Source organism: Tauraco erythrolophus, chromosome Z, assembly GCF_009769465.1.
Source record: "Tauraco erythrolophus isolate bTauEry1 chromosome Z, bTauEry1.pri, whole genome shotgun sequence".
NCBI classification, from domain to species: Eukaryota; Metazoa; Chordata; class Aves; order Musophagiformes; family Musophagidae; genus Tauraco; species Tauraco erythrolophus.
Genome location: NC_141496.1, coordinates 78,664,356 through 78,683,469, shown reverse-complemented (window position 1 = coordinate 78,683,469; position 19,114 = coordinate 78,664,356). Strand labels below are relative to the sequence as shown.

Sequence of the window (19,114 nt, the reverse complement as noted above, 5' to 3'; positions counted from 1 at the left end):
TATTGAAGACATTTGTTTTATGCCTCTTATATTTAAATACCAGTTTACCTCATCTTTTGCATGGCCATCATCTGCCCACTTCTTAGACTGTGTCCTTGCTGAGTCCTTCTGCGCTTAAAGAGCTTGAGCATGGTTGGCACATGGGACTGACAGTGATACTGTCCCCAGAAAGAAATATGGAGCAGGTGGTTGTGTCTGAGCTGTGCTGCACCAGAGCTGCCCATACCTGGAAGCACTGCACGTGCTGAAGAGCCACAGAGACTGCCATAGAGCTCACATGCCCCTCTTGTCTTCTTTCCATTACTGTACTGAGCAGAAATGAGTCCAGTTTATGTGACAGGGAGCACCAAGTCTTCTGGGAGCTTCCAGTACTTTGGCAGTACAGATCAATCTCTTACCAAGATTTGTTGAAGAGCTATATAAAAATAACTTACCCTATCTTTTGACTTCTGTCTTCATTTTGTATATCTAAGGTGAGGGGACAACTTGAGAGATATTCATTTCACTCAGTTATGTTTCCAAATTGTAATAATAGACTGCAGGTAAGGAGGACCAGCAAAGCGCGAGATCACTGCCAGTAACAGAATGAAAACATTTTGGTTGCAATGTTCTGGACTCTGGTTGGAGTTGAGTGGCACCATATGAGGCAATTGTTTTAATTCTTGCCTTGCTTCTTTTCACTCTGTCTTTTAGAGCTGTTGGAAATAGCAGATTCTGATTATTAACTTCAGGAACAGTATTGCTACAGAACTGGTCTGCGATCTGTGCTAGATAGAGTTAATACAAAAAAACAATACTCTTCTTTCTACTCTGTGGATAAACTCTTATGTTGTGCTAGACTTCCTGACTTCCATTGCAAAGTTCAGCAGAGTGAAACATAATTCTCTCTGTTTCTCTTCTTGCGTGCATTTTAAACGCTTTCTTATACAGGGTCTGTTGATAACAGCTTTGTGTGAAAAGCTGCTTTTGGTTGCTTGAATCTGGAGTTGAGATTTTTAGACCCTTGCAAGATGCTGCAGCATAAATGGTAAAAGCTTCAGTTAATTTCTTCAATGTATTCATTAAGATTTGTGGGCTGCTCTTACGAAACACCTTGGCTTGCTTACTTGCTGGAGGATGTGAAAGTGCTTATGGTGGGAATTCACTGAAGGCTGCCAAGACAGCTCTTACCGTTTTGTGTGTATTTCTGACTCCATCTAATCAGCTTATGAAACTAAAAGATAGTTTAGTTCCCTCAAACCAAGGGAACTGGAGTAGAGAGGGTAGGGGAAGGTTTGTGAACACCCTGAGAGGATTTGTTGAAGAATATTTCTTGTGCTGTTTTACTCTACCTTTGGGTTGGAAAATAAATGTAAGTAAGCAACTAGTTGCAGCATAACCAACCTGATATGCAGTTTGCGAATGTTGATATAGCAGCATGCTGGTAAGTATGAATGGAAGTATGGAGGAAACTGATGGAAGATAAATCGGTGGATAAAGTTTGAAACAGCAAAATTCAGTTAAAAGGGTGAAAACGTTTTTGCTCATTTGAACTGTAGTAAATGTTAGCACAGGGTGTCCCTACTCCAGCAACAAGGCAATAATACCCTTAGTGCTCCTTGCTTGCTAGAAAAGCTTGAAGTGGATGGTTACGGACAAGAGCATTATCACAGCTGCTTTACTGTAGAGATAAATGGAGTTTCTGTAGGTTTTGCCAAAACCAGAAAGGAGAGAGAATCCACTCCCAAAGCAGCACCTTCGGTCTTTTAAGAAGTTAACAAATACAATCTGACAGAAGTAGAGGGAAACATATGTGTACTTAATCCCTTTGGGGCGAGAGGGGCTTTTTTGAATGTTCGTACGAAGTTTCTGTCAGTGCTTTGAGCTCTGTGCAGTAGCGCAAAGGTAAGGGAACAAACTGAGTCTGAAATTCCCATTGTACTTAGGCAGTGCCAGCTATCTTCCTGTGTCTGTGGACTGTGAGCGTCATGCTTTGAAAGGTGCTTCTTCCTCGAGTGCTCTCTGAATTAGCTACCATGTCTAAACAGAAGTCCTGAGTCCTGACAATGAAGGCTTTGCCCCTTTCGCGGTCTTTCAAGTCTGTGCAGTTCAGGGTACAGAAGTTTGTCTTTCTCCTATCAGGTGATAAGATCATATGGGTTTATTTAAAAAAGGAAACAGTGTCCCTTTTAGGACAAACACCCCAAAAATACTACCTTTCCTTCAAGCCCTTGCTAGCTGCTTGTCGTGATTTTTGAGTCTAAGTTTAAAATTTGGGCTATCAGTCAGGAGGCTGTTCTCTTTCACCAAGCTGATTAAAAGTTATGAACACACCGATGGATTTTGCCTGCCAAAGTTAAAACAGGATATTTTCTCCTACTTCTTGATAGTATTTTTTCTTGAGTGGTTTCTGTAACTTTTGTGCTGGGCCATGAACTTCCTTGAAAACTTTTTAGTTAAATGCATTGGTTATTTCAACAGGAGCACACTGGTAGTCAAGGAATATTTTTTTCTTCTCTGTGTGTTGCTCACTATATTGTTTTTGCTTATAAACCCTTGTTACATTTTGAGCTTTGGTCCAAAAGACAGTATAGGAGAGGGCACCTTGGAACTAGTCTTCAGTTGCAGTGTATTTCTTAGTTGCCTTACAGTATTTTAATTTGAGTAAGAAACACTGCACGACTGCGTGATAAAAGCCTACTTACAAAGCAATGTCACTCTAATGCAATGCATCCATGATGACTTAAAGTCTTTAACCCTCCTTTACCCAAATAATCATATTTACGTGACGTTAAACACAGTGCTGTCCAGGTAAGAGTGGCGTGCTTTACTGTTCTGTCTGAACGGTACTATTTATTGAGGCTTTTACATACTCTTTTGGATGTACTGTTAGGGCCAGCAGGAAAAATCTTTTCTGTCTTATTTATTTGTAAGCATATATAGCAAATGGTCATCGTATTCTCTGCCTTACTGCATTTTACTTGACTCCACATTGTTGTGGGGGAGGGGGTGATTGCAAAAGACTTTAAAACAAACTCTGCTTCATTCACATTGATGATTGAAGAGTTCAGATTTTGGAGAGTTTCATGACTCTTAAGTGAGTGGTTTGAAGTACTGATATGGGAAAAGGGAGAGCTGTTCTGTTTATTATTAACTCATGCCTTATCACATCAAGCTTAAGCAGTTGGACTGCCTATAGACTAGGAGAAGAGAGAAATGCAGTTAGAATAGAAGAGCTTTTACTCCTTTCAGTTCTAACCCAAGTACAAAATAAAAGCTTTGCATCTTCAGCAGAGACCTGGAGTTTGATAAACATGATCATATGTTCAAGTTGGTCTGCAATAAGCTTGCCATGAGGGCTTCCTAGACAATTTTGCTGTGTTTGCTAGATGATTAGGAAGATAATTTTGTAGCTTGGAAACATGCTTACTGCTTGACCTTCATCAAGTCCCTGAAATCCTGAGCTTTTTGAGTTTCCGTTTGTACCTATAGAAGCAATTTTGTGCTGTGTTGAACCTACCCAAATGCTGATTCTGTGGGCGTCAATCCTTTAATGTCTTTAGAACATTTCATTATTTAGTCAATGAGCAGAATATAAAAGAGGGATTAATTCATGTGAGTCAGTGTTGTAAGATAAGATGTAGAAAAAAATGAATGTGCTCAAATCCGCAGTATTTTTAGTGAGTAGACATGTAAAGGCAATGATGATATTGCTCATCTGAACAACACACAGAAGCTGTTTTTATTGTTTGACATTGGCATTCCAGTCCCTGCAGTCATGGGCAGATCATAGAAATTGTCTATCTCAGGTGTGTCATTGTATAATGAGGCTTGTAATATTTACTTATCACATGAACATTTGGAAGATAGAGTTGTTAATGCTTCTAAGTACCTTACTCTGAAGAAGCAAACTGCTGTAAGTACTTCAAAGAATAAGAGTTCTTATGAACTGATCCATGAAAGTCATTTTGTGTAACGGATTTTATGAAGATCTTAAAATATTTAAGCCACCATTCTCTTGTGCTCAGATAAAGAGGTATCTCTTAAAGCATTGTTTTGGGGCCTTGTCACCCTATCAGAACATATGGTTAGGCATTTCTAGCTTTCCGTTGTTATTTATATAAAATTTGGTCTCTAGGTCTCAGCTTTCTGTTTCTCTTCTTCTGAGTCTGATCCTAAACTGCAAGGTATGAGAGGAGCGTAGCTCTGTTTCTGTAGTAGGAACAAGCCAGTGGATGACACGATCTGTATAGAACAAAGGATTTAGGGAGACATCTTAAACCTCAAGGTAGGGAACTTTTAATGATGAGATGGTGCATTTGACTGTGTTCTCCTTTTGTTGCAAAATTCAATCTCAGTTGTAATGATTGAGGCAGAAAAAGGATTATTAACTTGCAGAGAGTTTTCAGTGATGCAGACTACTGTACTGATGGATTTATTAACACGGGGAAATTATGTGAGGCCTCGTGTCTGTTACTAGTAAAAATATATGGAAAGCATGTGTAGACCTGTTGTATTCACTCTCTCTCCCCAAAAAGAAGTATACAAGCCGGTGATGGGATGAAGGAGCATGCACATATGTGGTGTCCGTGAAGTGAGATGAACTGGAGAACTTGGGAGATGCTGAGCAGAGGACAGCTTAGAAACAAAATGCAAAGAGATTGAAGAGAAATGAGACTAATAATGGATGCAGTGGAAATGAGGAGAGCTGAAAATCGTAGTTACCAGGGTTCTAACTTGATATAGGCTGAGGCTCACAGGAGTAGCACAGCTCCTAGATCAAGGTAGTGGCAGAAGAGGAGTCAGTGTTAAAGGTGAAGAGACCCAACCCCATATTCAGTCTACATCCACCTTTGCTTCACAAGTCTTTATTTGACAGAGTGCAGAGTTTCTCTTTTAGTTTCTTATATGCAAAGAGTGAACACTTACCTGCTTTTATATGAACTTTTGCCCATATGTAGGCCATGCTGTTTTAGGAATGCATTAGTTTGTATGGGCAAATTGTGATTTAGCTCATGGAGAATTTTAGAGAGAAATGAGACTGGACGTAGGAGGAAATATGAGGATGAGAGGAAAGGAAAGTGGGAGAGAAGGCAGGTTGTAATAATTGAATGTTTACTTGTAATTGGAGTGAGATCAGGCACAAAGATAGGTTGGAAGAAGTGTTCCGATGTGAGGAGTTAACGGGAAGAAAGAGAAGGAGCAAAGAATAGCAAAGCCAGCCTATGTTACTTACTTATTTTTCAGTGGCCCCAGTTCTCCAATGCTTTAAGTACCATTTACTGCAATGTACATGTGTGTTTTGTTGTGATCACCATTTGAAGAAATGTTGAGGCTAGATGATGCTAGAAAAGCAGATGCTAAAAACCAAGGAGTTCTTAAACAACATAAAGTGGGAATATGAATAGTAGATAAATAGAAGCTATTCCTGGTAGAGACGAGGTCCATCGTATGATCTCCAGCTAGGAAAAAGGCTAGTATAGAAGGTGCTGCCAGCAAAGGTGCTGCTAGAGGTTGCTTCTGGAGGCTCATCCAGCTTGTACTGGCTTACCACAGAACAGCCGAGGCTGGCAGGCACTCTAAGAGTGTCTAGTCCAATGCCCTGCTTGAAGCAGGTACTGAGGGCTGTGGCAAGCTAGGGTTGAATATCTCCAAGGATGGGGATTCCACAACCTCTCTGGGCAATGTGTGCGAGTGTTCAGTCATCCTTACAGTACAATTTTTTTTCCTTACGTTTATATTAAATTACCGGTGAGTTTCAGTTTGTGCCCATTGCTGATTGTCCTGTCACTGGACATGTCGACTCACACTGCAGGGAACAAAATAGGGGTATATAAAGGTGGCATGTGGATGAAGACACTTTCTGAGCTGTTCTGTGTTGCCTTTCAATACTGACTTAATTGTGAAGACAGGGAAGTACTGAAAGGTTACAGCAGACCACATGCTATTTACTGTACAGTGACATCTTTTTCAGGGAAATTATTCGTCTCAGATATGTGAGTCTCAGTTGAATAACACCACTAGGAGTTACAGCAATATGTTGCTTAGAACTTTTCTCCACTCCTTTTACTGTACCTGTTGGATTTTATGTGAGTTTTCTTCCATTTGCATTCCTCAGCTTCCAAAGACTGATGTAGGATTCTTCCTCTGATCAAGCTGCATTGATTTCTCTTAATGGCGCTGAAGTTTGAACCTTTTTTTTTTTTTCATTTTTCCTGAACTTGGAACAACCCTGTGCTTGTCTTGAATAGCAGATAACAAAATTACTCTGCTTCATAAAGTTGTTTTTAAATGCTTGGCCATGTTAGCTACTTATTGATTATGTTAGCAGATGCTGAGATCTTCGTACAGTTGGAATGCCCTTTTTTGTTTCATTCCTGTAAAAGCGTTCAGTATTGAATTTTGCACAACAGGGGAAGGTTCACTGTGGGCTCAGAGCCTGGCTGGCACACAGAACTGTGCTGTAGCTCTGGTCACAGCTGTTGTCATTCTGCTTCCTGCAGTGGAAGTGTGTCTTTTAAAGTGGCATGGACAGAATCACAAAAAGTGAAGGCTTGTTTAAGTTATGCTCCAGGCTAATATGTGTGTCTAAGAGAGCCTCACAAACAAAAACTGCTCAGAGATTAACTATGATTTTTAAAGTTTTCTGGATTCTGCCCCTCTACTCTGCTCTTGTGAGACCCCACCTGGAATACTGCATTCAGCTCTGGAGTCCCCAACACAAGAAGGACATGTTGCTGCTGGAGCGAGTCCAGAGGAGGGCCACGAAGATGATCCAAGGGCTGGAGCACCTCTGCTATGAAGACAGGCTGAGAGAGTCAGGGCTGTTCAGCCTGGAGAAGAGAAGGCTCCGGGGTGATCTTCTAGCAGCTTTCCGGTACCTAAAGGGGGCCTACAGGAAAGCTGGAGAGGGACTTTTTACAAGGGCATGTAGTGATAGGACAAGGGGCAATGGCTTTAAATTGAAAGAGGGCAGATTTAGATTGGATATAAGGAAGAAATTCTTCACTCTGAGAGTGGTGAGGCACTGGAAGAGGTTGCCCAGAGAAGTTGTGGCTGCCCCATCCCTGGAAGTGTTCAAGGCCAGATTGGATGAGGCTTTGGACAACCTGGTGTAGTGGAGGGTGTCCCTGCCCATGGCAGTGGGGTTGGAACTCGATGATCTTTGAGGTCCCTTCCAACCCTAACCATTCTATGGTTCTATGATTCTTTGAACTTTCCCCAATTCAGGCAAACTGCTTGTTCTTTCTTGCCTGATTCTGCAAAAAATACACAGGAGTAGCATTTTATCCGCAGCTTCCTTTAATGCGTCTGAAGATGCTTTTGTTTTGCTTGTACAGTCTCATAGCATTACACTCTTCGAATCTAAAGATTTGGAAAAAACATGGAATTTTTTTGCCAGGTTCATGGCATTTCTTCTTTCAGGATGAACAAGAAGTGCTGTAAAGCCATTGTTGTAGCAATGCCGTTGCTGCTTAGGAAGAAATGAGGAAGTACAAAAGCTGATAGGAATTAAGACAAATTAAGACAAAAAGTAGCTAAGCTTTTTGAATATCTAATAGAAGGAACACTTTAGATTTTATTTCAATTCTGGGCAAAAGTTCAAATAAGACTCTTTCATTTGAATTAGTGGATCCTTTTTATATCTCTTTTTCACACACTTATCCACCGATGCATGTTTATCATCTCTGGGATGTCTATAACCTGGGAGTAGCTTTGTATATTAGCTGTTGACACAGCCTCACCACTGCAGTCCATGAATTCCCCAAGGTATTTTCTTTATGGGTTGCTGAACACACCTTTTCCAAGTGACTCAGCTGTTCTCAGTTGTTGCCTTCCTGGAGATACTGTTACCTCCCCAGTGCTTCCTCACTGGTACAAGTAAGTGTGCCTGTCTGCCTTGCAGTGGCCACTCTTTTAGCCTTTCACATTTGTTTACTTAAAACATTAGGGCTATATTCTTTCCTCAGCCTGGATGATAATCCAGTGTAAGGATCAGAGTCATATATTATACTTAATACCTGTTTTTCCCCCTAAGTGAATGATGAAGTGAAATGGGAATGGTCTTCTCTGTTTCAAAGTAACTTTTTGTGCTGCCCTCACCGTGCATTTTTTCTTAACACCTGTTTTGTATCCTACATAAAAATCAGAATTGCCTTTTTAAACAAGAATTTCTCATTCTCTCTTTCTTGTCCTCTGCCCTGTTTTGTGCTGTTTAGTTCTGTTCACTTTGCCAGTACCAGAAACCAGGAAGAACTGATGGCACTTCCCGTATGGAAGTGAGAAACTAGATCTAGCAAAATAAGATCAGTCTTACTCCTTTGAGTTTTGGGTTTTTTTAAAATAAAGTGGGGTTCAGAATCTTGCTGTTTTGTTTGTTTGATTTTTTTTGGAGCTTCTTAAAAAAAGGTGTTGGAGCAGAAGCAATGTAACAGGGTCCTTTATAATGAAATATAATGGGCAAACTATTTAGTAACTATTATTTACTCTAGGTCAGTTTTATTCTTAGTGTTAAAGGTTAATGCCACTGTTTCTTCAGCTGCTCGGTGTAGCTGAATGCCCTGGAGCACAAAGTGGAGTAATGCAAACATCCAAGAAGTATTTCTGAAAAGTCCTTCATGTGTCCCTGGTAGATGACAGAGTATTTGTCGCGAAGATTCACTTATTCCTGGCAGTTTGGCCAGACAGTCTGACTGTGGTCCTGCTCCCTCTACCAGCCCCTTCCTTCTTGCCATCTGCGCATTGATGGTATGATAATATAGAGCTGGCTCATCTGAGAACTCAGACCTTTTCCCTCAGGTCCATTTTGAGTTTTAAATGCATCATCCTCGTGGAGCAGCAGGAGGGAAAAAGATAGCCCGCAGTCATGGCACAATCTCTGCACTGCTTCAGCTCTCCCGCAGAGAGTGCACGGAAGCATCTGTGGCTGAAGTAGTTCGTTTGTAACCCTTGTGAGTAGTGCCTGTGTTCATGGATTTGCCTCCACATTCGACAGGGCCAGCCCCAACAAGGAGACATGCCCTATATGGCCTTGTAAAATAGCAGAAATTTTAACTTTGGTTCCAGTCAGAAGATGTTGTGAGTAATTCAAGCTTGGAGAGAAACACTTATTAAGAATCAGTGAGTTGAGTTACAGTAACCTTTTGTTTCACCTGGGACTGCTCAGGGCCAGGAGCTGGTGGCCACAGCTGAAGCATTTGTTAACCAAAGAGCTTCCAAGAAAGGTTTCTGACTTTCTCTCTGTTTGTTCCCCTTTAAAAAGTCGCATTTCTGTGATTTGTAAGAACAGGCAGCAGCGGAGCTGCACCTCGCAGAAATATTCATTTTTCAGCAATAGTGTCTGAACTGGAATTTCTTGACATCTCTGAATTTTTTTGTGGAGGGCCATTGCATTGTTCCCTCCCACACCCTCTAGAACTGCACTGTTACCTGTCCTTTTCCTGTGGCATGTGGGGATATGTACTAAGAGCAGCCCATGTTTTAGATCTTCAGCTGGTTCTGATGCAGTTGCTCATCTGTTGACTGTCTCTCACACTAGAGCTGCTTGAGGGTCAAATTAAAACCAGCAGTCAAGTTCTCTGTTTGTGGCTTCCACCAGCTAAGTATTTCTGCCCATTGCCATCCTCTTGGAGGTTTCCTGTGAGCTCTCACAGCTGTCAGTCACTTTGGAGAGCAGTAGATAGCCTCTTCTGCTAAATTCCTCTTTTTCTGTGCTTCTGAGTGCCAGCTCGCCAGCTAGGCAAGTATTGTGACTGTGTCTCGTGGTGCCTGAAGCTTGTGCATTGCAGCTGCTCTTGCAATGGTCTCTCCCTGCATGCTCCAGGCAAACATTAATGAAAGCTGTTCTTCTGCCATTAGAAGTCACACAACCTGCCAGTGGCACAGTAAACCCCAGGTGCCCTGTGGGTGCAGGTTGCGAGCCAGGTGAATGGCACAGAGCCTGTTCCCTGCCTGGAGGCTGTGAGTTTGAGTGATACAGCTACTAAGCACGAAGACATCACCTGTGGCACATGAAATCTTTGGGCTGCAAAGATATTCTGGATACACGTGACTATGCTCTTCTCGCTCTGTGCTCATGTGGTCCCTCAGGCAGATACTTTTGGCCCCTGTTAGTGGCAGCGCAATCGGTGCTCATTGGGTTGGACTGACATGGCTGGTTTTGCTTTCTGCGCCTGTTGCACACAGGAAGGCTGGCAAGAAGAAGCTTCCTTCTCTCTGTCTCTTAAGCACTCTTTTGCTTTGATAAAGAAGAGCGTAAAATAAGTACATATGGCTTTATTTTAGCCAAGTAATAGTTTGGAATTTCTTATGGTTGGTTTAGGTTGCACTTCACCAGATGATCTAGCATGACTGCAGAGCAACCAGAGGAAGGACTCTTCCTTTCGCTCCTTGGCAAAGCAGCCTTTACCTGGGTCTTGCACATGGTGCGTGCTACGAGCCATGTGGAATGCACAAGAAGAGTGTGATAGCAAACCAACAGAGAAACTGAGGAGCGTTTATGCTTTCAAGCTGTTGGACCATACTGTCCTGAGGCCACAGAGAGACTTGGATAGTTTGAATCCTTGCTTTTCCCTCAGGTCCGTTCAGGCAGTTCCTGAGCTCAGGTCAGTCTGTGTTCCTGCAGAGACTGGAAGTGTCTGTCTGGTTGCATGATTCAGGCTTCAGTCTTCCAAATTTGAATTGTAAGGAGTTGATATTCCTGAGAGAATGATGAGACTGTCTTATTCTGCTTTCCTGTACCTTATTTCTATGGCAGCAATCCAGTGCAGTGCTGGTGTTGCCTGTGGCAGCTCTGGGCTGACAGTCAATAGCTCGTGGTGCCAAAGCGAGAGGAATTTCAACTGTGTGTTTGCAGCCTTTGTGCAATTGGCTGTGACCCATCTGAGTACTTTGAAAAATGTTCATGCCACAATAGACATTCACTGTTAATCACAATGACATTGCTTAGCATTTAAGTGCTTAGGTACTGCAGTGATGGTAACTTTCACAAACTTTGACTTGCTCCCAGCAGCCAGGACAACGTTTTCGCTAAGTACAAGCTGTGCTTCTACAAACAAGTGCTTTGATTGGATAAAGTGTAAAGCTGAGCACTGTTCTCACTGACCACTACCTGTACAAAAAAGATGTTCATGTGCACTGTTGCGTACACCAACTGGCCTTGGAACAATGATCTCTGCCACTGAGCTCCCATACTTTATGCACAATAATTTAATTCCTGTCCTTTATTCCTTGCCTTTTAAATACAAGGCATAGAGCTTCTGAGAGTTTCCCAGTGCCTCTTCCAGCTGTCCTAACTCCCAAATTTACTTAAATTTTAATTAGATACTTTAAAGTTAGCTAGTTAGATACCCTGTCTTTTTCTAACTCATTCCATTGCAGCTGGCTACTGATAACCTTTCTTCTCTGTTACAGTCGTGAAAATGCATTCAGGACAGTGAGCAATATAAGGGAAATGCTTTAATTGAATTGTTTTCTTTCAGTTCAGGAGCTTGGTCACCCATTCGTTTTGCTTCAGTGTGAGGGGGAAAAAAAAAAAGAACCATCTCAGCAGCAGTGAAGGCTTCAGAATTCAGTGTTTATTACTGTTACCTAGTCAAAGAGCTGTCTCAGTGTTTAAAACTGAAGTAGTGTCCTTGCTAAGTGGGGGGATTTTCAAAAGGCAAGGAGGAAGTGGGCTGCATAGAATGGATCATTGGTATCTAAAGATGTTGGTATGCTGATGACATCCTTCATTAAAAAAAAAAAAAAGTCAGTAAGCCTGACTCTTTTACACAATGGCCCCTTTATACTACCCTGCCAGTAAGTGAGTGTAGATGGGAATTGGACTCGTTTAGATTGATGAGGGTTAGCATTCTTTGCGGAGAGAAGTGCAGCAGGCAGAGGTCCTGCGATTGGCTGTCTCAGCTTCCATGTGCATCTAGGAACGTGTCTTTATAGTAACAGGGGAAACTAAATCCTCCCAGAGAATAGGTGGAACCTAATCTTGGCCTTTAGCTCTTCAATTAACCTTAGCACTGTAGCACACTGCACTCTGGATGAGGACGGTGTCTGAGAGTGGTTGTTAAATAGTTTCTTAAAATAGGGGATGAAATATCAGTGTTTTGCTGGAATACTGCTTCCAGCCAACATGGCAGGACTTAAAAAAAGGTAACAGAAAAGAGCTCCAGCTACTAAAGTTTCTCCTGAACCTCCTCTGGACAAAATATGGACCAGGACCAATTCTCCCAGGTGGGTCTTAGCTACAAGAAAGGTTATGGAAGAGGGAGTTTAAGGAACTGAGATTTCAGAGGGTGCCCTTAGCTGCACCTTAGATGTACCCGACTGCATTGGCTGGTGTGTGTGGAAAGTACAAAAGGTACAGCAAAAAGTATTTTGCTGATGCCAGTAAGAAAACTTCGTGTGTCTAGTGGTCGGTGTGAACACAGGTTGTAGCCTGATGTGATGAATTCCTTTTCCACAGACTGAGGGGTTCATGTGCATTCATGTTTGTGTTCATGTATGCTTTCACATTCCTGCTATGGTATATAGCCTGTCAGCTATGGGCAGATAAATGTCTTCCTGAATGTAACTCAAAATAGTTTTCTGCTTTGTTTAACAAAACTTTATGGTGTTTGAATATTTTTATTTGTCCAGTGTAGTCGTAGTTTAGTCACTTAAAAACCAAATATGTTGAATTTTGAAGTGCTTCATGGCTTTACTGCTTATGATTCACCTTTTGAAGTGTGATTGTAGCTCCGACACATTTGTGTTGTTGAATTCCACTAAAAGGGGTTGCTAATCATGCAAAATAGGTCTAAAATTTTAAAGATGGAAAATAAGAAGAATGAATTTTGCATGGTTTTGAATGATTCCTGCGCGAAACTGAATAGATCCGGTTTTCCTTTTCTGCAAAATAATGTTTTATAGTTCTTTGTGTAAATTTTCTTCTGATTTCAGCACTACTATAGGTGGTTGGAAAATCCGTGTACTGGCATCACCTTGACCACTACTTTGTAAAGAAAATCATGTTTTCTTTTCTGCTTTCTGAGACTGACTGTAACGAATTCAAGGATCATTTTTTAAAGAAGTATAGTGTTTGGCAGTTTGGATTGAACAAGTAGCTCTGAACCATGAAGGTGAATGATGTGTTATGTAAGGGTAATAGGAAATATAGTCATGGATCGGGACTGCACTGAGTAAGGTCTTGGATGCAGACCAGGGATATTGTAGCCAGAGGGCTGATAGTCTGAGGATAGGACCAGGTGAACCTCTTGCAGTTCATTCCATGAGCTCAGTGAGGGATACAGGTAATAGTTCGAGAGACAGATGGGATTACTTTTTTTAAAAATAAGGCAAGATCAAAGCTGGCCTTCGTTGTGGGAGAAATTGAGCTAAGTGAGAAGTGACAGAGAAAAGCGAGGGAGGGGTGAAAAAAGAGGTAGGGGAAATTAGGAGGGGAGATTTTCAGGTCCAAGTGAGAAGACTGAGAAGAGCGGTTAGGGAATGCCTTAAACTGTGATGGGGAAAAAGGAAAATGTTGTCGTATATTTAAGGAAAACATTGTCATATAACAGAGAGGGAGCAAGCCAAAGAAAGCAAAAATCATACTCTTCTCCAGTTTTGTTCTGGAAGTATTGATTATATTCTGAGTAGAAGGAGAGGAGCAGGAAAGGATTAAGATAGGAGCCCAAAGTTGTGGAGAAGTTGCTGGGATTGAAGAGGCAATAGTTAATTATGATAAGGAAGGTAGGACTGACTTCTGTCAGCTGGAAGGATGACAGAAACAGGGGTAGTATGATTTCTTGTCCATCTGGGGTATGTCCCAACCTGGCTTTGAAAGGATGGCCCCTGATGTCATGAGGAGGAGCAAAAAAGTCAGTAGGAAAGTGAATGGAGAACAGAAAGAGTTTGTAACTCCATCCGATGAAAGCAAGAGAAAAGGCAGTGAGGGGAGAGGATTGAGAGCTGTTGAGAGTATCAGCTCTAATGAACTCTGATGAAGTGAGAGAAAGGCCAGATGATGTGTCCCAGAACAGTGGTATAAAAATTGGGTTTAGATCAGGCCGGCATTGGGGATGCATCTTTTGCAGGTGTCTTGCAAAGGTTGCCAGACCTAGTCCAGTCACCATAACTGGGGCCAAGAGCTGCTCTGAGCTCTGTAACACCAGAGTGAAAGCCTGGGAAGCCAGCTTTTCTCGTCTCTCTAACTGCTGCCAACCTGAAATCAAGCTCTTTCAGTCAGTGGCACTATATGGCTATGAGGCTGCTTTGTTAGTATGGAATTTGATACCAGAGGTATGTGTGTTTCAGAGTAATGTCATGGGACCACAGGAAGGAATCTGTGCTGCTGTTATGAGAGGTGTCCTCCTCCTTAGCTAATAACAGTGTCCTGCAGTCACCTATCCTTTTCAGTGCACCTCACTGAGTCTGCATAGTCATGAATTCCAGTGCATCTTTTTTAAGAAAACAGAAAGAAAAAGAAAAAAAAATATATTTAAACTTCAACTTCGGTTGAAACAAGACCACACCAATGACACTGAAGATCAGACAGCCAGGCCAACCAATGTGCTTCTTGTGCCACAGGATCAAAAAGGTAGGAAGATAAGAAAGCTTATTTTGCAAAGCTCTGTACAGTAGCACTCAGCCTGGCCCCCAGCCAGGACACCTCTGTTGGCTAAGGTTTACTTAATCTGGCCTTTGCTATTCACATGTGGTCACGAAATTTGATGTGAACACATCAAAGAATATAGTAACAAATCTTAAAGGTCTTTTCCAACCTAAACGATTCTATGACTCTGTGAAATGCAAGCAGCAGGCAGACTTTCTCTGGATATTTCAAGGAATACTGCGAATTTCAGTGTGTGAAATATGTACAACTAAAGTCATGAATGCAAAAGAAAATGAGGCCTCCCGCATCCCCCACGTGCACGTAATTGTATACACAGATGAAGCTGATGAAAACTGTGGATCAGCTCTGTTGAATCAGAAGGATGGCCAGTTGAGTCATGGTGATGGGTGCTGCCAGGTTCAGCCAGCAGTGAGAGCAGACTTCTTTGCCCTAGCCGGGCTGCTGTGTCCTATTGCTTTTTCAGCAACAGAAACACCACTGATGGAAATAGGAGCTACCAGTCAGTGCAGAATAAGCACTGTGATAGACTCCACAGATACTGCATTTGTACCGTTCATGGAAGAGGAGAATTTTGCCCTTGGCCTCTAAATTACAGACTTATATATAGGATTGTATGCACCTCATTTTTAAAAAATCATTTGGGTCCTTTCTCATGTTAGGTGGCTCTAGTAGTTATAGCCAAGATTGTAAACTTTTTTTACAGAGGAATGTTCCACTGCATTTTATTCCTCGTTGATCTTCTATAAAGTCTGTGGAAGAGCCATGGGACTGAACAAACCTGCATGACCAAAAGTGGGAAGATTTGTAACTCTTCAAAATGTAAAGAGAACAAGATATTTAATAATTGTCTTTTGATTTGGAAGATTCTTTTTCTGTTTTTATCGGAAAGAATTAATTTGTAGGTCTTATAGACCCTTGGAAATGGCTTTTAGATATTGTTCAATTCATGGCACTGAAAAACCTCCGTGTTCATTACTTGTATCTTACAGAACAGACAATGGTAGAGTGAAAATGTGAACATGAATAGCGTTATGAATGATTCTTCTCTTCCTGCTTAGCACTGTTCCTGATGTAAAGCTGTCCATCACCAGATTCTTGCTAAACTTACTGTGTGGTCATGCTGCAGTTTTAGGCTAACACTGAAGGCACATTAGTTTCTGGCTTTGTTAGAGTGTAGTTTTGCACATTGTCCTTCATGTGTAGTGTGTCACTGTAATCCACAGCTCATCTCTTTCTCTGTTACTTAAATGAGTGTCTTTATAATTGCCTGGCTTGCTTGTTCCTTACCTATGATCATAGAATCATAGAATGGTTTGGGTTGGAAGGGACCTCAAAGATCATCGAGTTCCAACCCCCCTGCCATGAGCAGGGACACCGTCCACTACACCAGGTTGCCCAAAGCCTCCTCTTTTAATCTTTTTTGGATGTTTTTTTGCTCGCATACAAAAATGTAAATTTCCATGGTGAGCAGAACTGTTACATTTCAGAGTTCAGGACGAAAGGGATAATTTCCTTTGAGTGTGATTTTGCAGTATAGAATTTTTAATCACCTATACACTTTGTATAAGATAATGGTTAGCATTTTATTTTATGACATTAATTTAGTGATTGTTAAGTATAGAAGCAGCACTGTTTCTCTAGTGTTTTTTATGTCCTATTAGAAGGTATCTGAATTTAATTCCACTTGCGGTAGCTCTTGCCTTTCTCCATGTTACCATGTTGTCCTTGAAAAAGATTTCTAATCTCTAGACACTGGAAATACTGTTAATTAAGTAGGCATTTAAAGGGAAACTAATCACGTGGGTATTTTGAAAATAGTCGACTTCCTAGGCATGTGAACTTGCTGTCTCTGACAGCACTGAGCACACGTTTGTGCAAATACAGCCTACAGACTTCTGCCAGTGCACCGCTGGTGGCAGTGGGGATGGAAGTTGTTGCATTTATTCCTTCCTGTAGTGGATGGTAAACAGAAATTTTTTTTCATATTTCCACCTTGTTGGTATACCTTTCTTTGCTGAGCAGCATCTCTCTGAGAGGGAATGTCTACAATCAATGATGATTTGGCTGTTTGATGGTTTTCTTCAGTTTCCCTTGGTTTGATCACATTAAAAAAAAAATCTCAATTTCCCAATCTTTTAACATGGTTGGTTTCTTTAATAAAGGCATTTTGAAATCAGAGAAGCAGTTCTATAACCTAAATTATTACTTCTCTGTAGAAATACATTAATACTTAGAGAATGTTTGCAGTAGGACTAGGATAGATGAGCCAAGACCAAAGGAGGAGATTTTCTATGTGTTGCCATAAGTAGCACAGTAGCTGGACCCACCCAAAGAAGAGCTATTGGAGACAATTTGTAGGAAAGGAGACTTTAGAAGAAAACTGTATTGAGGAGGGAAAACTCACTAAAAAGGAGGATGTAGTGAAATGTAAGATAAATAAGGAGAAAATTACCATACACCTTCCTGTGTCTCATCTAATGGTTGGCTTTCTGCTCCCTATTTATGCTTCAATATTGCTTTAGCGCTAATCAATACAAAACAGCAACGTTTGGATTTTTCCTGCCACACAAATTATAACTTTTCACGTAATTTTATTTACATTCCATAAAGAGCTTTTTTTTTTTTAAAAAAATCTTCTATTTTAAGGCCAAATGGATATTCCTGATAGTGTGCTTAAAGGCCTTTCAGTCCTAGGAAAGATCCAAAGACTGGAAAATCATATTCAGCATCAGTGGGTACCAATGAAAGCCTGGTTAGTGGCACAAGCTATCAATAGCATCTTTTTATTGCTCACAGTAATGAAAGTAATATGTGTAAACACGCGCATATATATTTAAAAATGTATATAACACATACGTCGCTGTGTATTAAATAGTCTGAAGTACACAAAAAGTGGCAGATTTGAGTTGTTGCCTAGAGGTACTTTGTGTTGTCTTGAATGACTTTCCAGTTTCTTTTCATGAATAGTTTGTACGAACTGTTTTTGAGGAAGCCTGAAGAAAGACGCACTTGGATATGTGAAAAACTGGAGTTAGGAGTGTGCTGTGGGAGCTCATTAATGATTCAGGATGGTTGGTTTCAGTTTTCCCGGCTTCCTTTCGCAAGGCAAGATTCCATCAATACTTTTCTTTCAAGGTCACAACTGCTGATAGGTCTCTGTCCTTCTCACAACCCTTCCCCAACTGTATGAGTGTTTTGGAGGATTTAATTACTAGTTCAGTCGAGGTTGTCATCAGTAACTCTTAGCATAGTCAGGCTCGGACAGAAAGCCATTTTATTACAGGAGAGGGCTCTGCCCTTGTCCAAGTACAGGGTTGCTGTGCTCATGAATGGCTTCATGTCAGTCACAAAAGAGACTTCCACTCCTCCTTTCCTATCCCCAGTAATCCTGTGGTTGCATTGTGGACAGGAAAGCTGTGAAAGAGCGGTATAGCATATCTCAGATACTTGATTTCGCAAGATTTGTAAAGTGGAGTTGAGTTTGACCAAGTTAAGTTTCTGTTGTTGTGAGGGAGAGGATGTTCCCACAGCATGGCCGATGATACTTCTTAGTGTGTTTTGGCAATTTGTTTCCCAGAACTGCAAGTGAAAGGTGTATCTAAAAAACTATTTAGATTTTTCGTGGGGGTTTTTTGTGTACTTTTTTGGTACATTTTTTGGTACTTTTCCTCCCTTTAGAAATCAGTTCAGCGTGGACAAAGTAACTCAGTAACTAACCTCACTTCCTGAAGTTATATTGTAAATCCTGAGGGGAGTACCAGATTCAGTATTTTAATTGCAGGAAAGGAAACAATGTTCCTCTAATGGGGGTGGAAACCTTTGTCCCTGTAAAATAGCTTTCCTGTTTTGAGAAGTATCATAAGCTGTCACTCACTAATACAGAAGAATGTCTTAATATCTTAGTATCTTTTGTTTGGAATTCTGTTAGAGTGTTCTCTCAGCCAAGCATTTTCTTTCTGAACAGGCTGCTAAAAACCAGTTTTGATGCTTGTCAAGAGGCAAGCAAGGCTGCCTGTCCATACTAAGTTGCTTCAATTTTCACATAAACATCATATTGCTGACAGAGTCTGCTTTTTGAAATTTAAATTCTATATTTTAAAAGTGGTATTTAAGTTCTGTTAACTTGAGTAGAATTAGATGGATGTATTTGTAGGAGCCAAAAAAGCTTAGTATAATTTTTAAGTTGACTGAAAAATCGAAAATAAAATTTAGGGCATCATGTTTTCCTTCTCCTGCTTTTTAGGAAAATCTGGGAAGGGTAAATGTCTGAATTCATAATAGAATTCGAAGTTATCATAACAATTTCAGGAGCAAGCTCTTGGAGGTCAACTTTATTGTAGAATATTATGAACACAATTAATCATGCTTGTTGAACATGATGGATGCAGATTTGCTGTGGGTTGTAATCCCTAATCAGTCAAAGAATATCCACAGTTCATTTTGCTTATTCTACTGACATTATATTTAATATGGCGCAAATCAGTTTTGTATATGTTCTGTTGATTTTATACTGTTCATAAAATGCTA

General features: G+C 40.9%; 1 protein-coding gene across 5 annotated transcripts in view; it reads left to right on the top strand.

The window, feature by feature from the left end:
* The window catches only part of NTRK2 (neurotrophic receptor tyrosine kinase 2), a 202,918-nt gene that overhangs the window by 61,674 nt on the left and 122,130 nt on the right, over positions 1-19,114 (top strand). The window contains exon 12 of one of the 5 annotated variants that reach the window (XM_086628703.1): positions 11,856-11,861. The exons of the other annotated variants lie outside the window; for them this stretch is intronic. Coding sequence (XP_086484829.1) covers positions 11,856-11,861 — 6 coding nt within the window. The remainder of the gene's footprint in view (positions 1-11,855; positions 11,862-19,114) is intronic. 5 annotated transcript variants of the gene reach the window in all.